Source organism: Eptatretus burgeri, chromosome 4 (assembly GCF_056783735.1).
Source record: "Eptatretus burgeri isolate ZD-2024b chromosome 4, Ebu_testis_v1, whole genome shotgun sequence".
Taxonomy (NCBI): domain Eukaryota; kingdom Metazoa; phylum Chordata; class Myxini; order Myxiniformes; family Myxinidae; genus Eptatretus; species Eptatretus burgeri.
Window position 1 is genome coordinate 9,574,758 of NC_140964.1, and position 25,291 is coordinate 9,600,048.

The 25,291-nt window shown below is 44.5% G+C and overlaps 1 protein-coding gene and 1 pseudogene across 1 annotated transcript in view; one reads left to right on the forward strand and one right to left on the reverse strand.

Moving 5' to 3' along the window:
• MRC2 (mannose receptor C-type 2) overlaps positions 1-25,291 on the forward strand; it is a 382,895-nt gene that overhangs the window by 253,160 nt on the left and 104,444 nt on the right. Inside the window, exon 20 of the mRNA XM_085876862.1 lies at positions 10,174-10,310. Within this exon, the coding sequence (XP_085732988.1) occupies positions 10,174-10,310 (137 nt within the window). The remainder of the gene's footprint in view (positions 1-10,173; positions 10,311-25,291) is intronic.
• Positions 16,166-16,306, reverse strand: LOC147027449 (signal recognition particle RNA; annotated as a pseudogene).

Sequence of the window (25,291 nt, forward strand, 5' to 3'; positions counted from 1 at the left end):
AAAACTTTCGTGCTTTTCATTTGAAAAAAAAATGGACAAACCAATTTATATCGGAACATCAATTCTTGACTTGTCAAAGTCGTTCATGTATGACTATTACTGTACTAATTTAAAACCAAAGTATAAGGATAATGTATCATTGTTATGTATGGATACAGATAGTTTTATATTAGAAATTAAGACAAGTGATGTATTTGAGGATATTATTGATAATATTGAGAAATATGAAACAAGTAATTATAAGTCAGTCAGGTGTTGTTTTCATCAAAGAATAAAAAGGTTATTGGGAAGTTTAAAGATGAATTGGGTGGAAAGGTAATGAGTGAATTTATAGGATTGAGATCAAAGTCTTGTGCTTATAAGTATATTGATAATAATAGTATTGAAGGGTGTGATTGGAAGCTCGAGGGAATAAGAAAAATATAATCAAGGAAACAATAAACTTGAAACATTATTACAACTGTTTAACCTCAAATAAGGAAGAGTATCGAAAAATGAATACAATGAAAAGTTATAAACATCAATTATATACAAAAGAGATAAATAAGAAAGCATTAGGAGCTTTTGATGATAAAAGATATATTTTACAGAATAGAATCAATAGTCTCCCTTAGGTTATAAGTCTGAGTGTTAAGATATTTAAGTGTTAAAATATTGGGTTGGGGATTTTAGCAGGCTACCGCCATCTTTTTTGCTGATTTGTAAATGATAGAACCAAGCAATAACCAAACCAAAGAGTGGAGATGTAATCAGCCTTGGTATTTAAATGGGAAACATAATGAATGTGAGACATATCAAATAAGTCTTATTGAAGAAATAACCAGGGTAAAATTAGATAAAAAATAAGTGGATAAATGTAATGGCAAATAAGTTGGAGGATGTAAAGAAAAAAATATATATCCTTGAATGGACTGAAACCTTTGATGGTTATCAGTTGAACAATGAAAAAACAATTTACTGCAATCTCAAAATGATACGTGGTTCAGGAGGTGGTCAGACAAGAACATTAAGAGAAGTTTATCATTTCATTTTTGCTCCACAAAGATACTTTAACCAAGAACCAAGTTCCATGTTATTCTTTGTGAATATACTCGATGGAAATGAATGTTTTTAGAAAATTAAGTTACTCCCTAAAGTAGAACATGAAAAAATATTCATTGGTTCGCTCTTTGAGTATAATGAAAATGTAAAAGGACTGTGATTATGTTGGGGGGGAAGAAGTGCTTTAATTAGTAAGTCTCAATTTTTCATTTGCTTATATGGGAGGGGAGGAAGTGAGTCTCCCATGTTGAGCTTTTGGGGCTTGGGTCAGAAAGTTTTTCTCTTTTCCCCATTCATTTGAATGGTTGTCCCAGAAGCAACAATTATCATCTACTCCCCCCATCTGCTTTCTCAATGATCCTCTTGAAGAAGTCCTTTCATTCAACCTTCTGGGTCCCACTCTCTGCCACGACTTTTCCTGGGAAAGCCACATTTTCAAGCTGGCCTCCAAAGCCACTCGCCGTCTGGACATCCTCCATCGTGCAAAGTCCTTCCTTGGCACACCTGAGCTCCTGACAACATACAAAGCTTTCGTCCACAGCCTGATGGAGTATTCTCCCCTCTCGACTATTGCTCCTGCCTCTTACCTTTCTCGACTTCACGCTATGGAAACCAAGGCATTTCGGATCATTGGTATCTCCCGCGATGAGTCTGAGTCTTTGGGTCTCTCACTCTCTCACCGCAGGCAGGTCATGGCCCTTTTGTCTTCCACCGTCTCCTCTCCAGCCTCGCCCCCCTGCTCTGTCTGCGATATGTCCCCCCCCGCCCCCCATATTTCCGCAGGCCGTTCAAGGTCTGACAGCAACCCCCTTCTGGTAAAATTACCAAAATCAAGAATCACTTCTCACCTTCACTCTTTCATTCCTCTTTTTTTTCCCACCTTTGGAACAAACTCCTACACACTCTTCAATCCCACTCTTCCCTCTAGATCTTCAAAACAGCTGTTGACCACCATCTTTGATCTTCCCCATTCAAAACACGATCTTTTCTTCCCCTGTTAATCCACCCCAAACCCACCTCCTTCAAATTCCCTGCTTTCCTTCCTGAAAGTCCCTGTCCTGTAAGGACCTGAAAGTCCCTGTGGTGTCCATCTTGTTTACCCTCTCTTCCCACCCCATCCTTCTCCCTTCCACAAATCTCATGTCTCTGTTCCCCACTGTTTTTTCCTTCCCTCTTCCACCACTCTTGTCTCCTGCTCCCCTTGTACGTTCTGTGTTAGCTCTCATACGAGCCTCAACATTGTATATAAAAAAATGCATATGCACAGCTACCTGTGCATACCCAAGTTTCCCAGGGTTAGTAGAAGACTATGTTTTTGTTCTGCCTGTGGATCGGGATGGGGGTGCAGGTTGATGCACTGTCTGCATGTGTTGTGCACGTACTGGTGAAAGGTGCGAGTGTGTGTTGTTGCGTGATGGCGTGTTAGCAGTGTGTGGAGCAGTGTGTTGCCATGGCGTGGTGATTTATTGTGGCAGTGGATGCGTATCATACTTATATAGGCCACAGGTTGTAAAAGGTGGGAACATGATTTAATCGACACTTATACTTAACACTGGTGCCCCACAAGGCTGTGTATCAAGTCCATTTCTCTACACTTGGTATATCCATGATTGCATAGCAAAGTATAACACCAACTGTATAATTCAATTTGCAATTTGCTGATGATACCGCGTTGATTGGTTTGACGACTGACAATGATGAGAGTGCTTCCAGGTGGGAAGTGCAGGATTTGACAGCGTGGTGTCAAAACAATAATTTGGCCCTAAATGTTAGCAAGACTAAATAACTCATTGTTGACTTTCGGAGGAATAGCACAGGCCATGTTCCTATCACCATTGTGAGGCAGCAGTGGAGGTTGTGAAAAGCTTCAGATTTCTTGGCGTTCAAATCTCTGATGATATGACATGGTCCCATAACACCGGATCCATTATAACAAAAGCACAACAGCCCCTCTACTTTCTCAGACGGTTGAGGAAATTTGGACTGCATACTTCCACACTTGTGAACTTCTATCGTTCCACCATTGAAAGCGTACTGACAGGCTGCATCACAGCCTGAGATGGTCATTCCACTGCACAGGATCTCATGGTCATACAAAAGATTGCTTGGACAGCACAAAACAGCGCTATGTTTGGTCATACAGCGCTTCTTCTCTCCATGCTCTGAATTCGCCTTCATTGCATCCATCAAGAATTGTGTTAAATCGCATCTCTGACCTAAAACTTTTAAAAACCACAGTTTGCCATGGATGCTCGCTTTCCATCAACCATTCTTTTTTTCCAACTTCAGTGCCAACTCACCCCCCGCACCCCTCACTCTCACTCTCAAAGCAACCGTCCCACTCTTCTCCCTCCAAGCCTCCCTCTCACCTCTTTCAAAAATTCCCCCTCACCTTTCTCCCACCTTTCATCCCCCTCACTCTTCCTTCTCAGAGTTGCCCCCCCTCTCATCCACCAACCTGCCTCCCTCCACTGCCCTCTCACGTCCATCTCTTCACTCCACCTCCCTCAAATCCTCAACTGCCATCTTCCTTGTCTCTTGTCCCCCCTCTCTCCCAGCACCACAGAGCCTTTTCTCCTCCTCATTCGGCCCCCTCCCCTCCCTATTCTTCATTACCCCACACTCCCTCTGCAACCCTCCTTACCTCCCCCCTCGTCCCTCGTCCTACCCTCCCCGCCCCCTCCACCTCCTGCACCCAAAGCCTCCTCCCCTACCTCTTCATTAAAAGTGTGGACCTCAAATATCCGGGGCCTTCGCTCAAACCTTTCAGATCTTTCCATGCAGGTTGCCACTGACAAACCAGACATTATCTGCCTAACAGAAACTTTCCTCTCCCAAGACGTGTCTGACTCCCAAGTATCTCTCCCTGGTTATTCCCTCTTACGGTATGACAGACCTGAGCCTCGTCCTGGTGGAGGTGTTGCTCTCTTCATCAAAGACTCTATTCCTCACTCTCCCTGCACTGCTCTCACTCCCCCACACCCCCAGGAATACCTCTGGCTTCGGCTTCCCCTCCACTCCCACCTCATGTTTATATGTGTACTGTACCGTCCACCGAACAGTGATGACTCCATCTACACCTCACTCTCCGAAAACATGGACCATCTTCTATCTTCTCATCCAAACTCTCTCTTCCTCTTATGTGGCGACTTCAATTGTCATCACGCCAGTTGGCTAGGTGTGGGTACCTCTCTCACCTGCCATGGGACATCAGCAAAAGCTTTCTGTGACTCATTGGGACTGACTCAATCGGTCAACTTCCCGACCCGGATCTCAACCAATGGTACTCCATCTCTTCTGGATCTGATTTTGACAAATTTCCCTGACAATATCTGCTGCTCTTCCTTCGCTCCAATTGGTTCTTCTGACCACGTCCTTGTCAAAGTGGACATCTCTCTGGCTGTTATCAGAGAACCACCTCACCGCCGTCGAGTCTGGCATTTCACTCAAGCCGACTGGCAGGGTCTCCGAGCAGCCATCAAACTTACAGACTGGTCTCCTATCACTACTTTCTCAAACATCAACTCATCCTGGGAATTCTTTCAAGAAACTTGCTCTCCCTCATGCACAGATTTATCCCCTCTCGTGTTCAGTTGTCCTACCCTTCCTCCCGCCCTTGGTTTACTGAAGCTTGTGGCGAGGCAGTTGTCCTGAAACAACTTGCCTTTGCCTCATGGAAAGCAAACCCAACTGAGGGCAATCTCAGTTCTTTCCACAAAGCTCGGAACAAGTGTGTATCTACCCTCAGGAGAGCCAGAAAACAACATCTTTCTCATCTCAAGTCTGAACTCTCAAACCTCTCTCCCTCCTCAAAATCCTGGTGGCGTTTAATCAAATCTGTTTCTGGTGTATGTTCCCCCTCCATCCCTCCCTTACCTCAAATGGCCGCACTGCTGATTCCACACGTGATAAAGCTGAATGTCTAAACTCGGTGTTTGCAGCTAAATCTTGTGTCCCAAACCCATCACTATCTCTACCCACTTTACCCAGTCGCACCCAACTGTCCCTGGACTCTGTATCCTTTTCTCCTGACAAGGTGGAGAGCTTGCTTTCAAACCTCGAGTCAGATTCTGCACCCGGTCCAGACGGCATCAGCCCACGTGTCCTCAAAGCCTGCTCTTCTGCTCTTGCTCACCCTCTCTCTGTTCTATTCACCCTCTCATTTTCCCACGGTCATCTGCCATCTGCTTGGAAATCTGCTAACATCACTGCCCTGCATAAAAAGGTGCAAAAACAGATCCCTGTAACTACAGACCAATCAGCCTTCTCCCAATCATCAGCAAGGTTATGGAATCCATCATTGCTTCAGACATGAAATCCTTCCTCTTCTCCAATGGCTTGATTTCCAATCATCAATTTGGTTTCAGACCAGGTCACTCTACCCTGGATATGCTGCTACTGCTCTCCCATCAATGGATGGAGGTCCTCAATGCCAGACAGGAAATCCGAGCCGTATCCCTGGACATATCACGTGCTTTTGACACAGTCTGGCACCCTGCACTACTCACCAAACTCTCTTCCCATGGTATTCAAGGCCATCTCCACTCATGGCTCGCAGACTTCCTCTCCTGTCGCAGTCAACGTGTGGCCCTAAATGGAGTTCTTTCATCCCCTCTTCCTGTGCAGGCTGGAGTTCCTCAAGGTAGCGTTCTGGGCCCTGTTCTTTTTCTGGTTTTCATCAATGATCTCTCGGACTCTCTGGAAAATCCTCTATTTCTCTTTGCCGATGACTCCACCCTCTGCCGTACCATCTGTCATCCCTCAGACCGGCAAGCAGCAGCTTCTTCGCTCACTGCAGATCTGGATAAAATCACAAACTGGTCCAACACGTGGAACATGTCTTTCAATCCACACAAATCTCACACTCTCACTATGTCTCTTCGAAAGGACCGTTTACAAAACCCCCCATCCACTTTCTCAACAATCCTCTGGAAGAGTCTTTTCTTTCAAGCTTCTGGGTCTCACTATCTGCCATGACCTTTCCTGGGAAAGTCACATTTCCAACCTCGCCTCAAAAGCCAGTCGCCGACTGAGAATCCTCCGTCGTGCAAAGTCCTTCCTCGGCCCTCTTGAGCTCCTGACTACTTACAAAGCTTTTTTGTCCGTAGCCTGATGGAGTACTGCTCTCCCCTCTGGGCTGGTGCTCCTGCCTCCCACCTTTCTCGACTTCACGCTGTCGAAACCAGGGCTTTTAAGATCATTGGCATCTCCCGCAATGAAGCTGAGTCTTTGGGCCTCTCACTCAATCACCGCAGGTTGGTCGGTGGTCTTTCTGTCTTCTACCGACTCCTCTCCAGCCTTGCCCCCCCTGCTCTCTCTGCGATTTGTCCCAACCACATTTCCACAGGGCGCTCAAGGTCCGCCAACAACCCCCTTCTGGTAAAACTACCAAAATCACGAATCACTGCTCATCTTCACTCTTTCATTCCTCTTTTTTTCCCGCCTTTGGAATAAACTTCCTCACTCTATTCTTTCCCATTCTTCCCTCCAGGCTTTCAAAACAGCTGTTCACCACCACCTCTTATCTTCCCCCATCCAAATCCTCGATCTTTTCTACCCCCGATAATCCACCCAAGCCCACTTCCTTCAATTCTCCTGCTTTCCTTCCTGAAAGTCCCTGTAATGTCCATCTTCTCCTCGCCATGTTCCCCGTCCCATCCCCATCCCTCTCCCTTCCACAGTTCACCTGTGTCTGTTCCCCAATGTTTTGTCCCTCCCACTCCCACCCCTCTTGTCTCATGCCTCCTTGCTGTGAGTTGTGTGTTAGCTCTCATACGAGCCTCGACCAAGGTATACAAAAAAAATAAATAAAAAAAAAAAAATATCACAGGTAAAGAGCTTTCATCCAATGAGGATATCTACATTCATCGCTGCCACAGAAAGGCCCCCTGGATTATATAAGAGCCCACTCATCCAGCACACGGACTGATCTCACCTCTGCCATCAGGCAGGTGGTATCGTAGGGACATCATCACCTTTGACACCAAAATCCCAAGGCTGTCCACATCCTAAATAGCCACTAAATTCGATTCGGCTGATGCTCTTTGTTATATGTAAATTGTGTTACATGTAAATGTAAAATGTTGTAAATTCATCAATGCTGTTGTAAATTTTATATACTGTTGTTTGTTATAAATATTGTGTAGATGTACGGTATGTATAGAGTGAGAAGACTGTTTGTGTGTAAGAATTTCATTGTTTCTTAACCTTGGTTTTTTAAACACATGACAATAATGTGACTTGACTTGATTTGAGTATGCATTATGAATGAGAATCATTCGAAATTTTAAAAATGTTTCATTTCACTCATTTTAAGCAGAGGTTCAAACCAAATAATCCAACAATGAGCTTTGCAGCGAAGCAGAAGTTTTTTTTTTTCTCACATCATATAAAGATATAAGCAGCAAGGATGGCTGATGAAGATGAGTGGCAGGATGGCTTCGAGGTATGCACACTCACCTCAAAGCTGTCTAGCCTGGGTTAGAATCTTGGCCCAGCTATAAACTTTCATCTTGGTGTTTCATTGGCAGGTTTCATTAAATGGGCTCCCCCCCATCTTCTGGCATTAGTTGGTGAACGTTAAAGATCCCATGTGTCCTTTGTGAAGAATTGGTGAGCTATCGCCGGCACCCTGGCCAAATTCCAAATTCCTGCCCTTACCTCAGTCAAATGTTCGGCCTGGCTAGCCGGTTCGTGAAAGATTTGAGCCAAACTTCTCCCCTCCCCCCACCCCACCCCATCCAACCTCACAAGAACATGGGAATAATTGTAGCCATTGAAGCAGAAGAAGTTGGTTGATTAAGAACCGAAGAAGAAGAAGAAGTTAGTTAATTAAAGTGATGTTTGCTGAGTTCCAAGCAGATGGAGTATGAGCACAGGCGGATGATAGGGTGAATAGAGCAGAATGTTTCTGAAATATAACACGCTGTCTTTTGATTGAACCTGTCAGCGAAGCAACAGTTTAAATGTCTAATGTTGTATAAATGAGTTTTAATGTTTCCTTAGAATTAGTTGGGGTGGGGTGGGGGGGGGGGTTCATCCTTCCTATGGATTACCTATATATTGTACAACACTTTAATTGACCACACGAGTAATGGAAATGTTTTTTTTTTTTTAATTAATTGTTTTATTCATATTATGTCTGCATCTTGTCTGTCGATCCCTTTTCCATGCATTGACTTCCTCTGTGTCTGTATTGCATGGTTAATTTTTATCTGTACTGTATATACGAGGGCCATACCAAAAGTCATGAGCATCAGTGCATTCCACATGTTTGTGCCGAATGTAGTGGAACACAGGCTATTCGTGACATCGATCCATCTATGCAGGCCAATATAAACACAGGCTCAGTGCATGCACACCACTGGTGTTCCCACTAGTGTGATTGAATTTCTCATGAAGGAGAATAACTCAGCTGCAGATATCTACGGCTGTTTGAGTGAGTTGCACAGATATGCCCTTACGGGTGCCGCAGGAGATGATGGCGACCTTGGGATATCAGAAAGTTTGTTCCTGTTGGGTTACCCGTTTGCTTATGGAGGAATAGAAAAACACACGCATGGATGTCATCATCACAATTTCTTCAATGACATACTGCCAAGGGCGATGACATCCTGTTCCATACCGTGACTGGTGATGAAAGCTGGTTCCACCATTTTGACCCAGACAGCAAAGCATGGAATGGCATCATTCCACATCTCCACAAAAGAAAGCAGCCAAAAGGGTACCGTCCACCGGCAAAGTTAATGGCACCGTCTTCTGGGATGCCCCGGGATTGAGCTGGTTTATTTCCTGCCCAAAGGGGAAACCATCAACGCGGCTCGCTATGTTCAGACACTCAATAAACTGAAACGTGCACTTCGAGAAAAGTGACTGATGAAAATGCTGTCATCTTTCCACATGACAATGCTAGAATTCACACTGTGCGTCTGACATTGGAGGAAATCTCAAACAATGGCTGGGAAGTCCTCCCCCCATATAGTCCGTACTTCGCCTCCTCGGACTACCATCTGTTTGGGCACTTGAAAGATCGCATGAGAGGCCAGCACAATGAAAATGATGAGGGAGTCCAGCTATTGGTGCGTAGCTGGTTGCGAAGTATTGGGACAGACTTCTACCACAGTGGAATTTTTAAGCTCGTGCATTGCTGGCAGAAATACGTGGATCGTTCTGGAGATTTTGTTCGAAAGTAATGTGAAAGTCCAGTTTCTATTGACGATATCAGTTTTCTTACATGTACCTTTGTTTGACTCTACTCATGTTTTACTCTACTCATGTTTTACTCTACTCATGTTTTACTCTACTTTTACTCCACCAATGTGCTCATGCCATTTGGTGCAGCCCTCATAAACGATATCTCAAAAAGTTGTTGACAGATTCCGATGAAACTTGGTGGACATGTTCGGGTTGTGACAAGGAAGAATGGCTTCAATTTTGGTAAAGATCCGGATACAGATCTGATAATTTTTCAAGTTATTCTTCATCATTGAGTGAAGGGGATAAAATTATATCTAGCATGATATCTCAAAAGGTTATGGCCGGATTTGGCCAAAACGTGGTGGACAGATTGGGTACGGGGACAAGAACAAGTGGATTTGATTTTGGTTGAGGTCCGGATACAAATCCGGCCCATTAGTGGGAAACAAAATGTAATTGTTTCAGCCTGGTGGAGGTATGCGCTCTACCGAGTGTTGTTCTAGTTCAAGCTGTTTTGAAACAAAAGCCCTCAGCTGCAACCCGACTCCCTACTCTAAACCTCAACACCACTAACCATCTCCTAATCTCTTTCATCCATGGCCCATATGAGCAAGCACATACTCTGACATAGAAGTGCAGTACTTTCATTGGACAAAATGGTGTTTTGACAAAATAGTAGCTGTGTTTACATCATAAGAAAAATTAAACTGTCATTGGACAAAATAGTGGCCAAATGAAGTGTTACCTTCTTTGCACAACTACACTTCCCCGACCACCTCCTCTTTACATGCAGCATGAGCAACAGTGCAACCACTCCTCCAATCTTTCATGTGTATAATACAAAGTTTGATTATTTATTTTATATGCAACAACAAGGTATGCAGGTTTAAGCAACTGAAATGGTGACATCATGGTTTGTACCATTCGTTTTTACAGGAACGTGGGGTGTACAGAGCTGTGGAAAAAAGTATCCATTTGTCTGCAAACGCCCAGACTTCAAGAAGCCGAGTGCTCGCCCTGCTGTATCTGCTTATGCTACTTGTCCTGACAGCTGGAAAGTTTTGGGAGACAAAGTGAGTTGAACATGCTCGTAACAGCCTGTGTTTTTAATCACCATGACCAGTGAGATGGGAAACTGTTGTTGCGATCAACAGAAGTTTTCCACCCCACACATTGTGGAAATTGTCTGTAGCCGTTGATTGTTCTCTGGAGCTGAATGTTACTTTGTCTGCATTTACTTTAAGCAGCATTGGCACACGTAACACAGTGGAGTGCCATCCAGAGCATGCACTCTGTCTTATAGTCGCCCAGGCCAAAATGCTACAGTAAGAACTATTGTATATGAGAGTTTTATTCTCTCATACGATAGTTGGTAACAGGTCCTACTACAGTATTCTGCAGAGGATTACTACAGCAAAGAAATGCTGTTTTTGACTGGGTGGACCGGGATAGTCATAGTAAAAAAAGGGATCGAGCCCGGAATGGTGACAGTAAAATAGGATTGAGCTTGGGATAGTTAGGGTTAAACTATGGTCGATCCAGGAGAGTCTCAATAAAATAGGGCTCGAGCCTGGGATAGTCACGGTAAAATAGGATCAAGCCCAGGATAGTCTGTGTAAAATCGGCATCGAGCCGGGATCGTCTGATTAAAATAGGGATCGAGTCCGGGTTAGTCTGTTTAAAATAGGGATCGAGCCGGGATCGTCTGGTTAAAATAGGGATTGAGCCCGGGATAGTCTGGTTAAAATAGGGATCGAGTCCGGGTGAGTCTGGTTAAAATAGGGATCGAGCTGGGATCGTCTGGTTAAAATAGGGATTGAGCCCGGGATAGTCTGGATAAAGTAAGGATCGAGGCCGTGTTAGTCTGGTTAAAATAGGGATTGATCCCAGGAAAGTCTGAAAAAGAAAAGAGTGAGGCAATGTAATCAAGTTAAGTTTAATGATTCTAAAACTCAGTTTCTTCCCATCTCTCTTGAAAACTCCTCTCAACTCTCCAATCTCTTTTGAAAGCTCCATAATTACACCACGTGATACAATAAACATACTAGGTATTACCCTAACATCATATTTATCCTGGAATTCACACATTACACAAATAGCTAAGTCTGCCTCGAAGAAACGAGGAGCCCTGTTCAGATGTCGAATATTGCCCTCACTGAACAGTTGCTTCAACTATATAAAGGATCGATTCGTCCTTGTATAGAGTACTTCTCTCACATCTGGGGAGGTTATTGCTCCACATATGTACTGGACAGAATTCAATCCAAAGTAATCCGACTTATCAACTCTCCCAATCTGACCTCAAAACTCAACCCGCTCGAATTGCACTGCAAAGTTGGCTCTCTTTCTCTTTTCTGTTGATATTACTTCAGTTTCTGCTCCTGAGAATTTACTGCTTGTGTACCTCTGCCATAAGCAAGATCGCAAAACATTCGTCAAGCCACGACATCATATGATCATTGTGTGACCATTGGTAATTCAAGGGTGGACCATTATGATGTTTGTTTCTTCCCCGTCACTGCCAAACTCTGGAAATCTTTGCCTTTTTCATGTCTTTCCAAACACGTCTCACCTTCCCTTTTTCAAAAAGCAGATATTTTACTTCCTCAAAAATTATTAAATTATTCTTTTTGTTCACTTTTCTATCGACGCAGTTCTTTTATTTCAGGCCGGGCCTCGATGAAGAATGAATAGTCTGTGATTGGAACCTTCAGCATAAAAAAAATGATGAAAACCTCAATGGCTATTGTCAGGAATCACGAGTTAAAGAAATATAAAATAATTACGAAGGATTCTGCTGGGGTTGTGATGTTCCTTTTGCCACTAGATTATAGGCAAGGTGAAGGTATGCATCTTGGTAGATGCTACAATGAACCTCAGAGGCAACGGGGTATAGGTCATCAATTTATAAACAAAGGAGATGGGACAATTGATAATTTAATGGGAATAGGTTCAGGACAGGACAGGTCAGGTATTGGAATCGGGAATAGATATTGGAACATGTGTCGGAGCAGCGTGTGGCTGTGCCCACTTTCTGCTGGTACTCCAGGGGCCTCCGTTTGGCTATCCCCCAGGCAGATGCCTGGCCCGTCCCCATCTCCTTGAGATGACTATCAACCTACTGCAACCAGGAGGCACGTGGTCGGCCCATTGGCCTCCTCCACTCACGAGACTCCCTCGCTGAGAGAATCTGGGGCGCAGGATCAGCATCAGGAAAACGAGTCACATGTCCATATAGCCGCAGCTGACGCTCACGGACTATGCATTTAACAAATCTCATTTGAGTCTATCTCAGCAACCAAAGGAATTGAGTCTCTGTCTCAGATTTCTGGTCAGAGTCCGTCTTACATCCGTAAAGCAAGACTGGAAGCACCAAGGACCTGAAGACTCAGACTTTCGTCATCCTGCACAGGTATAGACAGTGCCACACCCCATGATCCAGTGAATCCGTGACTCCCCAGGCCCGACCCAGATGTCTGTTGACCTCTGGCTCACAGCCAGCAGACATAAATATCACTGCCAAGGTAAGTGAATCTCTCGTGACCTCAACGTCATCGCCACATACACGTACAGACAGGATGGCAGCATCCAACATGTCATTGAAAACCTGGATCTTTGTTTTGACCCAGGAAACCCGTAATCCCAGCGGCTCTGTCTCCTCATTCAGCACCTCGAGGGCCCCCAAAAGGATATATGGAGACTCTGCAAAGATGACTGCAAAAACTGCAAAGATGCAAAGTAATCTGCAAAATCAAGGTCAGAGAACTTGACATTCCCAAACGATGCACCGCAGCTTGATCTCTCAGACATCCTCCACAGAATCCAGTCCTATAAGCGCTGAAAAGTGTGGGGGCCAGTACAGACCCCTGACAAACTTCAGTAACAACTGGAAATAAGTCTGAGATGGTACCACCACATCTCACAGCACTCTCACCACCAGAGTAGAGTTCAGACATCAGATCGATCAGTTTTGGTGGTACCCCATGAAGACCAAGAATCCTCCAGAGGGCATCCCGATTCACTGAATCAAACGCTTTGCAGAGATCAATATTGGCTGCAAGCAGCCCCAACCAAAACTCTTGGCTGCATTCGGTGATGACCCGAAGAGCAAGGATATGGTCAATCATTGACCTCTTTGGTGTGAAGCCTGACTGCTCTGGGAGCTGTTGCTCAAGCAGACGGTGGCGAACCCTATCAAGAATTATCTGAGCAAAGACCTTGCCTGGCACTGAGAGCAGCGTCACCCCTCAGTCGATGTTGCAGCCCTGGCGATCACCCTTCCCTTTCCGTAGAGCGATAACAAGACCCCTCTTCCAGTCAATTGGGATGGTGCCTTTGTTCCAGGCAGAGCACAAAACTTCAAGCAATGGCATGAGTGTAAGATTTCCACCAGCCTTGAGAAGTTCAGCATGGATGCCACATATCCCAAGAGCTTTACGCCATTTCGACCAGTTCACCGCAGCCTATGTTTCCACAAACGAAGGTGAAATTACAGTTGATTGGAGGGTCAGCAATAGGGATAGTAACACCCCTGACATTCATCTTAACAGCTGGTGGATCAGCCTGGAACAGCCGCTCAAAGTAACCGACCAGGCAGGCCTTCATTTCGGACTCCTCTTTCAAGAGCCCACCACCATCTGTTCTAACTGCAGTAAGCAGGGGGGCATTCTTGGAGGAACGCAATGCACAAATTCCACTGTAATCAGGATGAGAATCACTTCACCATAGGTGATGTTCTACCCTCTCACAAATTCCTAGCACCTTCTTCACCCTCAGTGCACATCCAGTTTTATGTCTCAACTCCTTGAACAGCTCAGCTCATCTATTATGCCTGGCTCTGTGACTGGTCAATAGTATCCAGTGTCCCTTGAGAGAAAATATTATTTTTCCCTGATGGTGAGTTCAAAGACCTCCACAGGCAGCATCAAGGATGGTGGTCTTGAAGGCACTCCACAACTCTTCAGGACTTTCCAAAGCACCGAGACCCCCCAAATTCCCACTCAGCCTATTCGCAAACTCCTCACCTACCCTTTTATCCTTGAGCTTGCTAAATTCCAGCCAAGGCTGGGATGGTACCATTCTCCCGGATTTAAGCTGCAATTTCATGGTTGCTACAACAAGCCTGTGGGTCGGTATTGAGGAACTGAGCACTCCCGTAGACCCTGCAGTTCTGGATCATCCTCCAGCGACCATCTACGAGCACATGGCCAATCTCCTTTGCCACACCACCAGCGTAAGAATACCAAGTCCAGCGATGAGCCAGTGGGCGCTGAAACCATAAACCAGCCAGCCTACATCCATGACTTCTTGCAAAGTCAAGGAATTTAGTGCTAATCTGTTTCACAGTTTCAGACCCATGAGGACCAACACATGTCTCATAACCAACCCTATCAGTTGCACTCGATGTATTGATATCCCCCAAGACGAAAGAGTATCTGGCCTGGGGCACTGATCAACTACAGACTCGAGCGTGGCATAGAACGCGTCCTTCACGATGAGATCACTCGCATCAGTCAGCGCAGATACAGAGACCAGGCAATCGACACCCAAGGAGTAACGAATCCTTCGTCTCATATTTCGCTCGGTGACCAGTGTTACCTCAATTATCATTGGAGTCAGCTAACTGGACACAGCTACACCAACTCCTTGGGCATGGTAATCATCAATAACCAGACCAATAGTAGCTGTAACCACCCACCATGATCTTGCCACTATCCGGTCTCCGAAGCTCAGAGAGTGCTGCAATACTGATGTTCAAGCACTTGAGCTCAGATGATAACAGATAGGTGATCATCTTCTCTTCGGGATAGGAAATTCCAGGCACCCAACCAAAAGGATCGACTCAAGTTAACCCAAGGAGACGGCCTTCTGGTGCATGACACCTCAGCACCACCCTGACACACATGACCCGGGAAGATTACCCCGTGTTTTTTCTCCTATCATCAGAGTGGTGGTTTTGAAGGCTTTCCCCCAATCCTGTCATCTGGTGAGCTGCCGTGTGAAGGGTAGCTGCACACGAGATGCTTCCACAGAGTGGGTTTTGAGTTTTTTTTGCATTTTAGTGTGTTTTGCGGAGTGAAGGGTTTTACGATTGCCGGAGTGTAAATCCTGCCACCAGTAACACAACTGTTGGAGGACGTCCGCAGACACATTTGGGCACGATATATGGATTTCTGTTGACTCACAAGGAGCTCCTCTGCCCTTTGACAGGTCTTGTTTTTATTCCTCCTGGGGGGTCCATATCTATACCCCCCCCATAACCAGAAAACCTGGTGGCGGAGATGGTTTAGTCGCCGACAACCCAACCATGAAACAGGTTAGTACATGTTTACATGGTCCCAGTAGCAAGTCACAGATGTAATATGGCCTGACCTGAGCAATCTGGCTTGAAAATAGGTTCAACTCTTCTTGAATCGGTTCAACTATTATTAAACATAAAGACCTAATAGTTTCAATCTTTTCTGTGATGGGAAATGTTGCAGGTGCTCTAAAGAGTATAAAATATGCTCAAAAGGAGGTACATAAATTGCAAGCGATCAAAGAAACTTAGAAATGCAAAACTCAATTGTCTCTTCAAGAAAGACAGAAAAATAATCCAAATATTTGGCTTGGGACCAAAAAAATTTTTCCCCCCAAATATATACAATTATGGAAGCAATTGAGAGTAGCTTTGATTTGGATGATGCCATTATCATCTCAAACTCCACTAAAAAGGCAGACTACTTAAAGGTAAATGCTAATATATATATATATATATATATATATATATATATATATATATATATATATATGTTGTTCGTCTTTCGGCTGCTCCCGTTAGGGGTCGCCACAGCGGATCATCCGTTATGATCCGCATATTGATTTGGCACAGGTTTTACGCCGGATGCCCTTCCTGACGCAACCCTGGTCGCCTCTTACGACACAGGGATGTGGATTGGGTTTCGCCATGATTCCGGGCTGCCCTACACCCTCTCATAGCACGGCCCAGTGCAGAGCTCCCGTCCTCAAGCGATCCTCCAACCCAAGCCTCCGAGTAGCCGGATTACAGGCGCACGCCACTACGCCCGGTGTGTATATATATATATATATATATATATATATATATATATATATATATATATATATATATATATATATATATATATATATATATATATATATATATATATATATATATATATATATATATATATATATATATATATATATATATATATATATATATATATATATATATATATATATATATATATATATATATATATATATATATATATATATATATATATATATATATATGTATATATGTATGTATGTATGTATGTATGTATATGTATATGTATATGTATATGTATATGTATATATATATATATATATATATATATATATATATATATATATATATACATATACATATACATATACATATATACATATATATATATACATATATATATATATATATATATATATATATATATATATATATATATATATATATATATATATATATATATATATATATATATATATATATATATACATACATACATACATACATACATACATACATATATACATATATATATATATATATATACATACATACATACATATATATATATATATATACATATATATACATATATATATACATATATACATATATACATATATACACGTATACACACACACGTATGTACCTACTATCATCATACCCATGAATCGCTGGATACATTGCAATGCTTATAGAGGCCTGGAGCCGCCAGCGTTCGTGGCTTTATTTCATTTCCGCACATGCCGTAACCTCAAGAATCTCTTAAACTAAGCCTGATTACAAAATTTAAGCTCCACAATTGAACTCCGTAGCAGTTTTGACTGCTAAAAGAAAGTGTACATTTGTCCAATTGTACATTTTGTTTCATAGTTTGACATTTCGGAATTTCCGGGAGGTGTTTATTATGAAGGATTGGCGATCACTAATAGGTTGCCAAGCCAGCCGTTCCGTATCAACTGTTTTGTTGCAGTGCTTCCTTAAGTGGTTGCGCCACATGGCGAGCACTCCACAATATTCGCACTATCACTGAATACTGTCTATCGATCAACTTGAACAAAGTTCAAGGGCTACTCACCTGTGTTGGCCCCGTGTTGTTCTGCAGTACATCGGACATTAGCTGGCTCACTGAAAATATGCAATTCTATTTTACTCCACATTTACCCTTTTTGTATGATTTTTTTTCATTATATGACCTGAACAGCTTTGGCATGGATGAATAGTAATGAAAAAAATTAAATGTTTCGTTTCAAAAAGTTTTTTTCAACCATGTTGTTGGAGTGCTTGCTCGGAGTGTTCTTTAAGCTTCGATCTCTACAAGCTTCAATGGCGAGACCGTGGTGCGGTTGTCCATGTGGACATCACCATTAAGAAGGTAAAATAAATTAGATGATTACAATGAGTAAAAAATGTTATCAGTTACAAAGCAATGAATCGCCACATCATGGCAGGATAGCCGAGAGGTACGCACACTCGCTCTAAGCTCACTCGCCTGGGTTTGAATCCTGACCCAGCTATTAACTATCATCCCAGTGTTTCACAGGCAGGGTGATTCATCAATGTGTGTGCCATCTCTCGGATGGATGTTGAACTGGCCGTCACATCTGCCAGAATCCCTCCCCTCCCCTCCTCTCCTCTCCCCCTTTGCACTCTCCCACTCAACGCTATCCCACCCCTTTCCCTCTCTCCCAACCCTCTCCCTCTCTCCCACTCTTCTCCTCTCTCTCTGACCCCTTTCTCTCCATTTCCTCCCCCACATTCTTTCTCCCAGCTTTCTCCCTCTTCCCCCCCCATCCCTCCCCTCTGTTGAGAGGACTGTAGCATCTTCAAATCAGATTCGAAGTGAGCCAACCAGAGAGGGGCGAAGGTCACTGCGTGTGTGAGCAGGCAGGCCTTTGCCAGGTAGATAACGTGGGTTTTAAATGCTCCCACCCGGTTTTATATAGAACATGGCAGTTAAAAATAATTGTGTTGCTGTTTGGGCGCGTTTAATTGCCCTTCCGTTCTCTCCCCCTCATGCTGCCTTCCCTTCCCTTTCCCTTCCGTTCCCCTCATGGTGCCTTTTTTGTATACCATGTCGAGGCTCGTGTAAGAGCTAATACACCGGAACATAAAACAAGGCAGGAGATAAGAGGGGTGGGAGAGGGAATCACAAAATAGTGGGGAACAAAGACAATACAATATCTGTGAAAGGTAGAGGGATGGGGCAGGGTACATGGGGTAAACAAGATGGTACTACAGGGACTTTCAGGAAGGAAAACAGGGAATTTGAAGGAGTTGGGTTTAGGGTGGATTAACAGGGGTAGTAACAATCAAGATTTTGGTTGGGGGAAGATATTACGAGATGGTGGTGAAACAGCTGTTTTGAAGACTTGGAGGGAGGAGTGGGATTGAAGAGAGTGTGGGCCTTCCCTTCTCCCTTCCCTTCCCCTCACACCACATTCTCTTCCCCTCACACTGCCTTCTCTCCTTTCCCTTGCCTTCACACTGCCTTTCCTCCACCTCCTCTCACGCTTACCTCCTTCCAAACCCCCTCCCCTGTCCACCCCCATGAACATCTGGGGTTCTCCAAGTGCTGTTTTAGCATACCCCATTTTGTTCAATCCTGCACTTACCCCTCCTCCTCCACAAGTCCACAACCAAACGCAAGACGAGAACCCCTCCCTCATACTTTCCTCCTCCCAAATACCCTCACCCTCCCCACCTCCTCTTCTCCTCCGGGAGTGAAAAGCGACGTTTGGTGAGGCATCGCTCTCCCCATCCCCCCTCTCCCTTCCTTACTCTTTCTCCTTCCTCGCTCTACCCCTCACTCCCCCACACCTCCCCTCTCTCTCTCTCTCTCTCTCTCTCTCTCTCTTTCTCTCTCTCTCTCTCTCTCTCTCTCTCTCTCTCTCTCTCTCGCCCCCTGCTGGCTGTTGGTGAGTCGAGTGGAGTGTCATGGCGGCTGTGTGATCTTGGTGAGCTGTGATCTGCCCTGTTTTTTTGCCTTTCTATCCCCTTTCGCATCGTTTTTCACCTCACTTCCTTTGTGTCCTTCTAGGCATCGTTATTTGTGCTCCCACCCTCCCCTCTTCCCTCCCCTCTTCGTTAGACCTCGCGCTCCGGCCTTCCCTCGCGCCGTCGTCACCCCACCCCGCCCATTTGTCCTTGTTATTTCACGGTTTGCCCTTCGGTTCATCTCTTCCCCTCCCCATCCCCCTGTTTTCTCCTCGCATACCTTTTCCCCGAGATAGAGAGAGAAAGAGCCCACAGCTTCTTGTGGATAGCTTTTAGTTGGCGGCCCATCCTGGGCCTTCAACTGATCGTTTTTTTCCTCACTGCAGCTGTGTTTATTTCCTTTGGAAACCTGTCTCAGCTCGTGTTTAATTACTGCAGGAGAGCAATCGCCTCTCCTCCTCCTTCCTAAATATGACTTCTTATTCCCGTTATTCAGCATTTGAAGCATTAACAAGAAAACATGGCGTCGTCTGTGTCGCACCCGACGACGTCAGCATCAAGGATCTCGTTATCGCTACGGGAAACATAGTCGGTACTGACAAAGTTCGTGCAGCCTCGCGAATGAACAAACGTGTGGTAATCTTCGTGTCTGAGACAGAACTGGTTCATGAAATCGTATCGACTGGACTATCAACAGATGACGGACATTTCGTGCTCGTCTCCCCTCTGGACAATCCGGCCGTGAAGGTCATTTTCTCGAACGCTCCTCCTTTCCTGAAGAATCAGACACTGATCTCCGAATTATCTCGTTATGGTTCTGTGGTTTCTCAGATCACGATGTTACCTTTACGTCGCCAGGACGATCGGACGAAGCATCATGATGTCTTTTCGGAGACAAGCTTATGTGGTGCTTCCTCCCTCTAATGCTGAAAGAACCTTGAACATCGTTTTAAAACTCAAAATTGATAATCATGATTACCAAGTATACGTAACCACTGACACCTTGAAATGTTTTGAATGTAGTAATTTCGGACACTTGAAACGATCTTGCCCAAAGTCAACCTCGTCGAACGATGAAACAAACCTCGTCAACAAGAATACTTCTTCTTCTTCTTCTTCTTCTTCTTCCTCCTCGACTGTGAAGGAAGCGAATCCCGTGCCCGGTAATAAACCCCAGTCCTCCCAACCCGATAGTCCAAACAGCAAAACGAATGTTTGGAATGGTTTCACCATCGTTTCATCAAGAAAGAGAAAGACTTTACCTGATGGTCGTTTCACCCAGAAGAAAGGAGCATTTACAAACGAGGAATCTGTCGGTAATGTTCCCGCAGTTGTGATTGACGTCGCTCTACAAGGCCTACCCGGAATGGACCCGGAATGGACCTGGTATGGACCCGGAATGGACCCGAACCCCGGTACCTACGACCAACAAGTTCAGCCTCCTTGTCGGTGAGGACAGAGACGTCTCCCTTACAGAGACCACTTTACCTGTTATTGCAGTGAAGAAAACTGTTACACTCGTTAAAAACTCTCCTATTGGAAAGTCCAATGATGGTGATACACAGACCACTAGTGATGAACCTGCTGTCACTTTGGTAAATGTTAACCCTGACTCCTTGTCAGCAGGAAATAGCGAAACAAATGTTAACCCTGTTACTGCTCCCATCTCATCACGTGGTGAAGCTGGAAACGCAGGAAATGTTAAAATGGATGTTTTACGAGAGACCCCCAAAGTCCTGTATACCTCCACGCCGTTGGAGGTCGATAACACCGTTACGGTCGAGGGAAGCGATATCGCTATGTCCACTGATGGTATTTCTGTTTCAATAACTCCCCCGATTATTTCCATTACTTCACCAGGAGATGTTCCCACAATGGAAGAGCACATAGACGTGGTAACCAGTACAGATCCGTGTATCAATACTGACGACAGTATCGATATGCAGGACAGTACAAGCTTGTGTGACTCGGAAACTCCGACTCTGACGAATCTGACCTGGAGGAAGCAAACAGGAACAGTCAGGTGGAAACAGTGGAGAAGCTCACCAGTCAAAGTCCTACCCCCCCTGAACAAATAAGACTCTTCTTACAAAATACATACAGGAAACGCAATATAAACCTGATGGAATACTTTCCAGATCTACCGGCCTTCCTTGAGTGTGCTCAGGCTATCGTACGTAAGCCTGACTTATTCGGTTTCCACCAGACACACCGTCACCACTAAAAAAAAATTGATCACCAAGGCGAAAAGGGATCCTAATCAATTATCCCGCTTCTGATCTTATTCTTCGAAACTATTATTTTCCTCATGGCCAGTTTCAAGATTGGAACAATAAATGTTAATGGTGGTGGGAGTCTGCTCCGCAAGATCCAAATTAAACAGTTGGTAGAGGTCAACGGTCTTGCCACTGAGCCTGAACAGATCGGACAGCATGGGTCTCTTGTAACAAAGCTATGTCAACTATATATGGTCAAGGAATGTTTCTTCAGTAACAACTCCACGTCGAAGGCAGGCATCATGTTTGTCTTAGGGAAACATTTCCATCCGTCCTGCCTTAAATTTATGAGTATTATTGATGGACACCTTGCCTCCGTGACCTTCTCTATCAATCAGATCAAGTTCACAATTCTCAATGTGTACGCTCCAAGCAAAAATGACAAGCGGATCTCCTTTTTTGCCGAACTGAGAAAATTCCTGCAAACACTGGATTTGCAGACTTGTCTAAATATTGGTGGTGATTTTAACTGTACTGTTAATGCTTCGTTTGACCGGAAACGGGCCGGAACCCCAACCATGTACCGCAAAACTTTTTGCAAGCATCATTGCGAAATATAATCTCCATGATATTTGGCGCGTGCAAAACCTTTCTGATCGGTCTTACACATGGTGTCGTTGTTTAAACAACCACATCTCACTTGCGAGGCTTGATCGCATCTATGTAAATTCTCATTTATTACATGGAGTTTCCAAATCCGATATCGTGCCTTCTGGTTTCTCCGACCATTCCCTAGCTCGAGTCTATATTCAACTCTCTAAACCATGTCCAGGGAGCTCCCACTGGAAATTCAATAACAGTTTACTAGAAAACCTCAACTTCATTCAGGCCTTTGAATCCTTCTGGACGGCTCTCCTAGAACAGAAGTTAAGCTGTTCCGTTAACCCGTTGATATGGTGGGATTTAGTAAAAACCCAAATTAAAGGGTTCTGTCAACAGTATCGTTTTTTCTCAACAAGGGCTGACCATGAAGTGAAGAAATTATTACAGTTAGAGATTTTACAACTCCAACGAGTCATCGGACAAAATAATAGGAACATACAAAAAACCTTAACTGAGAAAGTCCTTATTGAAGGAAATAACCGAGAGGAATGCATGTGGTGCCTTATTTCGGATGAGGTTGCGACACCTGAATGAGGCAGACGTACAACCAAGTACTCCTTTTCCTTCGAGAAACGTCTTCCCAGTAAACAGCTTTCCCAGCTGCGATTAGCAGATTCATCCATTACCTTTACACAATCAGAAATCAAACTTTTCGTGAAGGAATACTTTTCGAAAATATATTCAATGGAACAAATAAATCCTGTCAGTGTCACCTCCATCTCCATCGGCCTGCCAGTGTTGTGTGAAGATGGGCGTTCCCAACTGGAAAGACCCATTACTTTGGATGAACTTGGCACTGCCCTGCACGGCTTTGCCATTGGGAAAGCACCTGGATTGGATGGACTTACAACCGAATTTTACAAGAAGTTTTGGCACTTATTGGGTCCAGAACTCATGAAGACCTTGAACGCAAGCTGCCAGCTTTGAGAGCTACCTCAGAGTTGCCGACGAGCTCTTCTTACCCTCATCCCAAAAAGGGAGAGATGCTGAGAATTGAAAATTGGCGTCCTATCTCCCTGTTATGTATGGACTATAAGATAGTTTTAAAAGCCCTGGCATCGTGACTTACTCCTTATTTATCCTCGTTGTTGAAAGAAGACCAATGTTACTGTGTCCCAAAACGTTCCATTTATGACAACATCTCCCTTGTGAGAGACGTCATTGAACTGTGCAAGGAAAACCCTAAAGATTTAGGACTTCTTCTCCTTGATCAGTTGAAAGCCTTTGACCATGTTGATCATCGATACCTTTTCGAAGTACTTGAGTGGTTTGGACTTGGTTCAACCTTCATCTCTTATATCAAAATACTACACAATAATATTTATAGTGTGCTTAAGATAAACAATGAACTTGTTGCACCTTTGTCTATTAACAAGGGAATTAGACAAGGTTGCCCTCTTTCCGGGTTGCTTTATGCTCTCTCCATCGAACCCCTACTGGTTTATTTGCGCTGTAGACTAACAGGGGTTAGTTTGTCCCAGCTTGAACGGCCCATCAAGGTACTGGCATACGCCGATGACGTATGTGTATTCATACAAGATATCAATGACGTTAACATCGTTCGTTATTGTTTGTCCTTATTTGAAAAGGCTTCTTCAGCCAAAAGTAAATTGGAACAAAACGAGCGCCCTTTGGCTCGGTCCGTTGTGCTACTTGGCGCCAAGACATCCTGCTCCACTGTCATGGGCCAATGATGGTGTGAAATACCTTGGAGTGTTCTTAGGTAATAATACCACAGTAGCAAAAAATTGGGCTGGTTTGCTTTGTTGAGGGTAAACTGCAAAAATGGAAAGGTCTGATCACACAACTGTCATATCATGGAAGGGTCTTGGTCATCAACACACTGGTGGCCTCCACCTTATGGCACAGGTTCTTCGTGCTGCATCCTCCAGTGGCGTTGCTTCAACAGCTCCAGAAGTGCTTCGTGTCTTTTTTTCTGGGACGGAAAACACTAGCTGCGACCTGGGGTCCTCAGTTTACCCCTGGTCGACATAAAAAGCCGGCTAATGGCCTTTCGACTCTCGGTTGCTTTTCGCATGCTATACACGCGACCCTCTCCACCATGGGTCAACGTCGCTCGTCACCTTTTGCAACAGGCTGGGAGGCTAGGCTATGACCACTCTCTTTTCCTGATGGACCTTTCCAAAATCGACACATCCCCCCTCTCTGGTTTCTATCAGAGCATACTAAATGCGTGGCAAGCTCTGACAATAACAAGAGCTACACATTCTTACACGAAACGGATGTTTCTGGAAGAACATTTGTTCTACAACTCCCTTTTCCATGATGTGCCTGCTGATAGGTGTTTTATTCAACGCTTTACCGACAAGGGCGTTAAATCTGTCGCAGATCTTCTCAGCCCAAACGGCAGCTGGATCGGAGCTGATGCATTGGCAAGCCTGGTCGGTGTGCGATCCTCTCGAATCGTGCAACGCATATTATGTAGTGTGCTTTGGACATGCACACAGCTCGCACCTGCTTGGGAGTAGGACCACCAAAACAATGAACAAAATGCACATCGATTACCTTCTCTCTCTACCTTTCCTGAACTCGTTTGTGCTTTTTCTCTTGCCAGCCCTCTTCCTTGTGCCCCTTTTAACGTAGGCTTCAATGGCCTTCCCAAACAAAAAGACCTTTATTTGGGTTGTGTAAAATTTCTTTCGCAATGGCAAATAACACAGCAGAAGGTTCGATGGAGAGACCTCTTACCTTGTTCTCCCCCTTATTTTCCGAGCTGGAATGGTTTATATAGCCTGGTGTTGGCGCAGTGGTTAGGGCAGCGGTTTGCGATCCAAAAGGTCCTGAGTTCAAGCCCCGTTGGGCCACTGAATTAATACACCAGGGGGTTGACTCAGCCTGTCATCCTTCCGAGGTCGGCGAAGTGAGTACCAGTCTACTGGGCCGGTGTATACCCCGGTTAGAATCGGTGTACCATATCCCTGTGTCGTAAGAGGCGACCAGGGTTGCGTCAGGAAGGGCATCCGGCGTAAAACATGTGCCAAATCATGATGCGGATCATACGGATGATCCGCTGTGGCGACCCCTAACGGGAGCAGCCGAAAGAAGAAGAAGAAGAAGAATGGTTTTTATCACCCTCCTGTACCACCATGACATGGTGACCTCCAATGGAGACTAGTACACTGGATCCTTCCTTCTAATCACTTGTTACACCGTTTTTCAAATC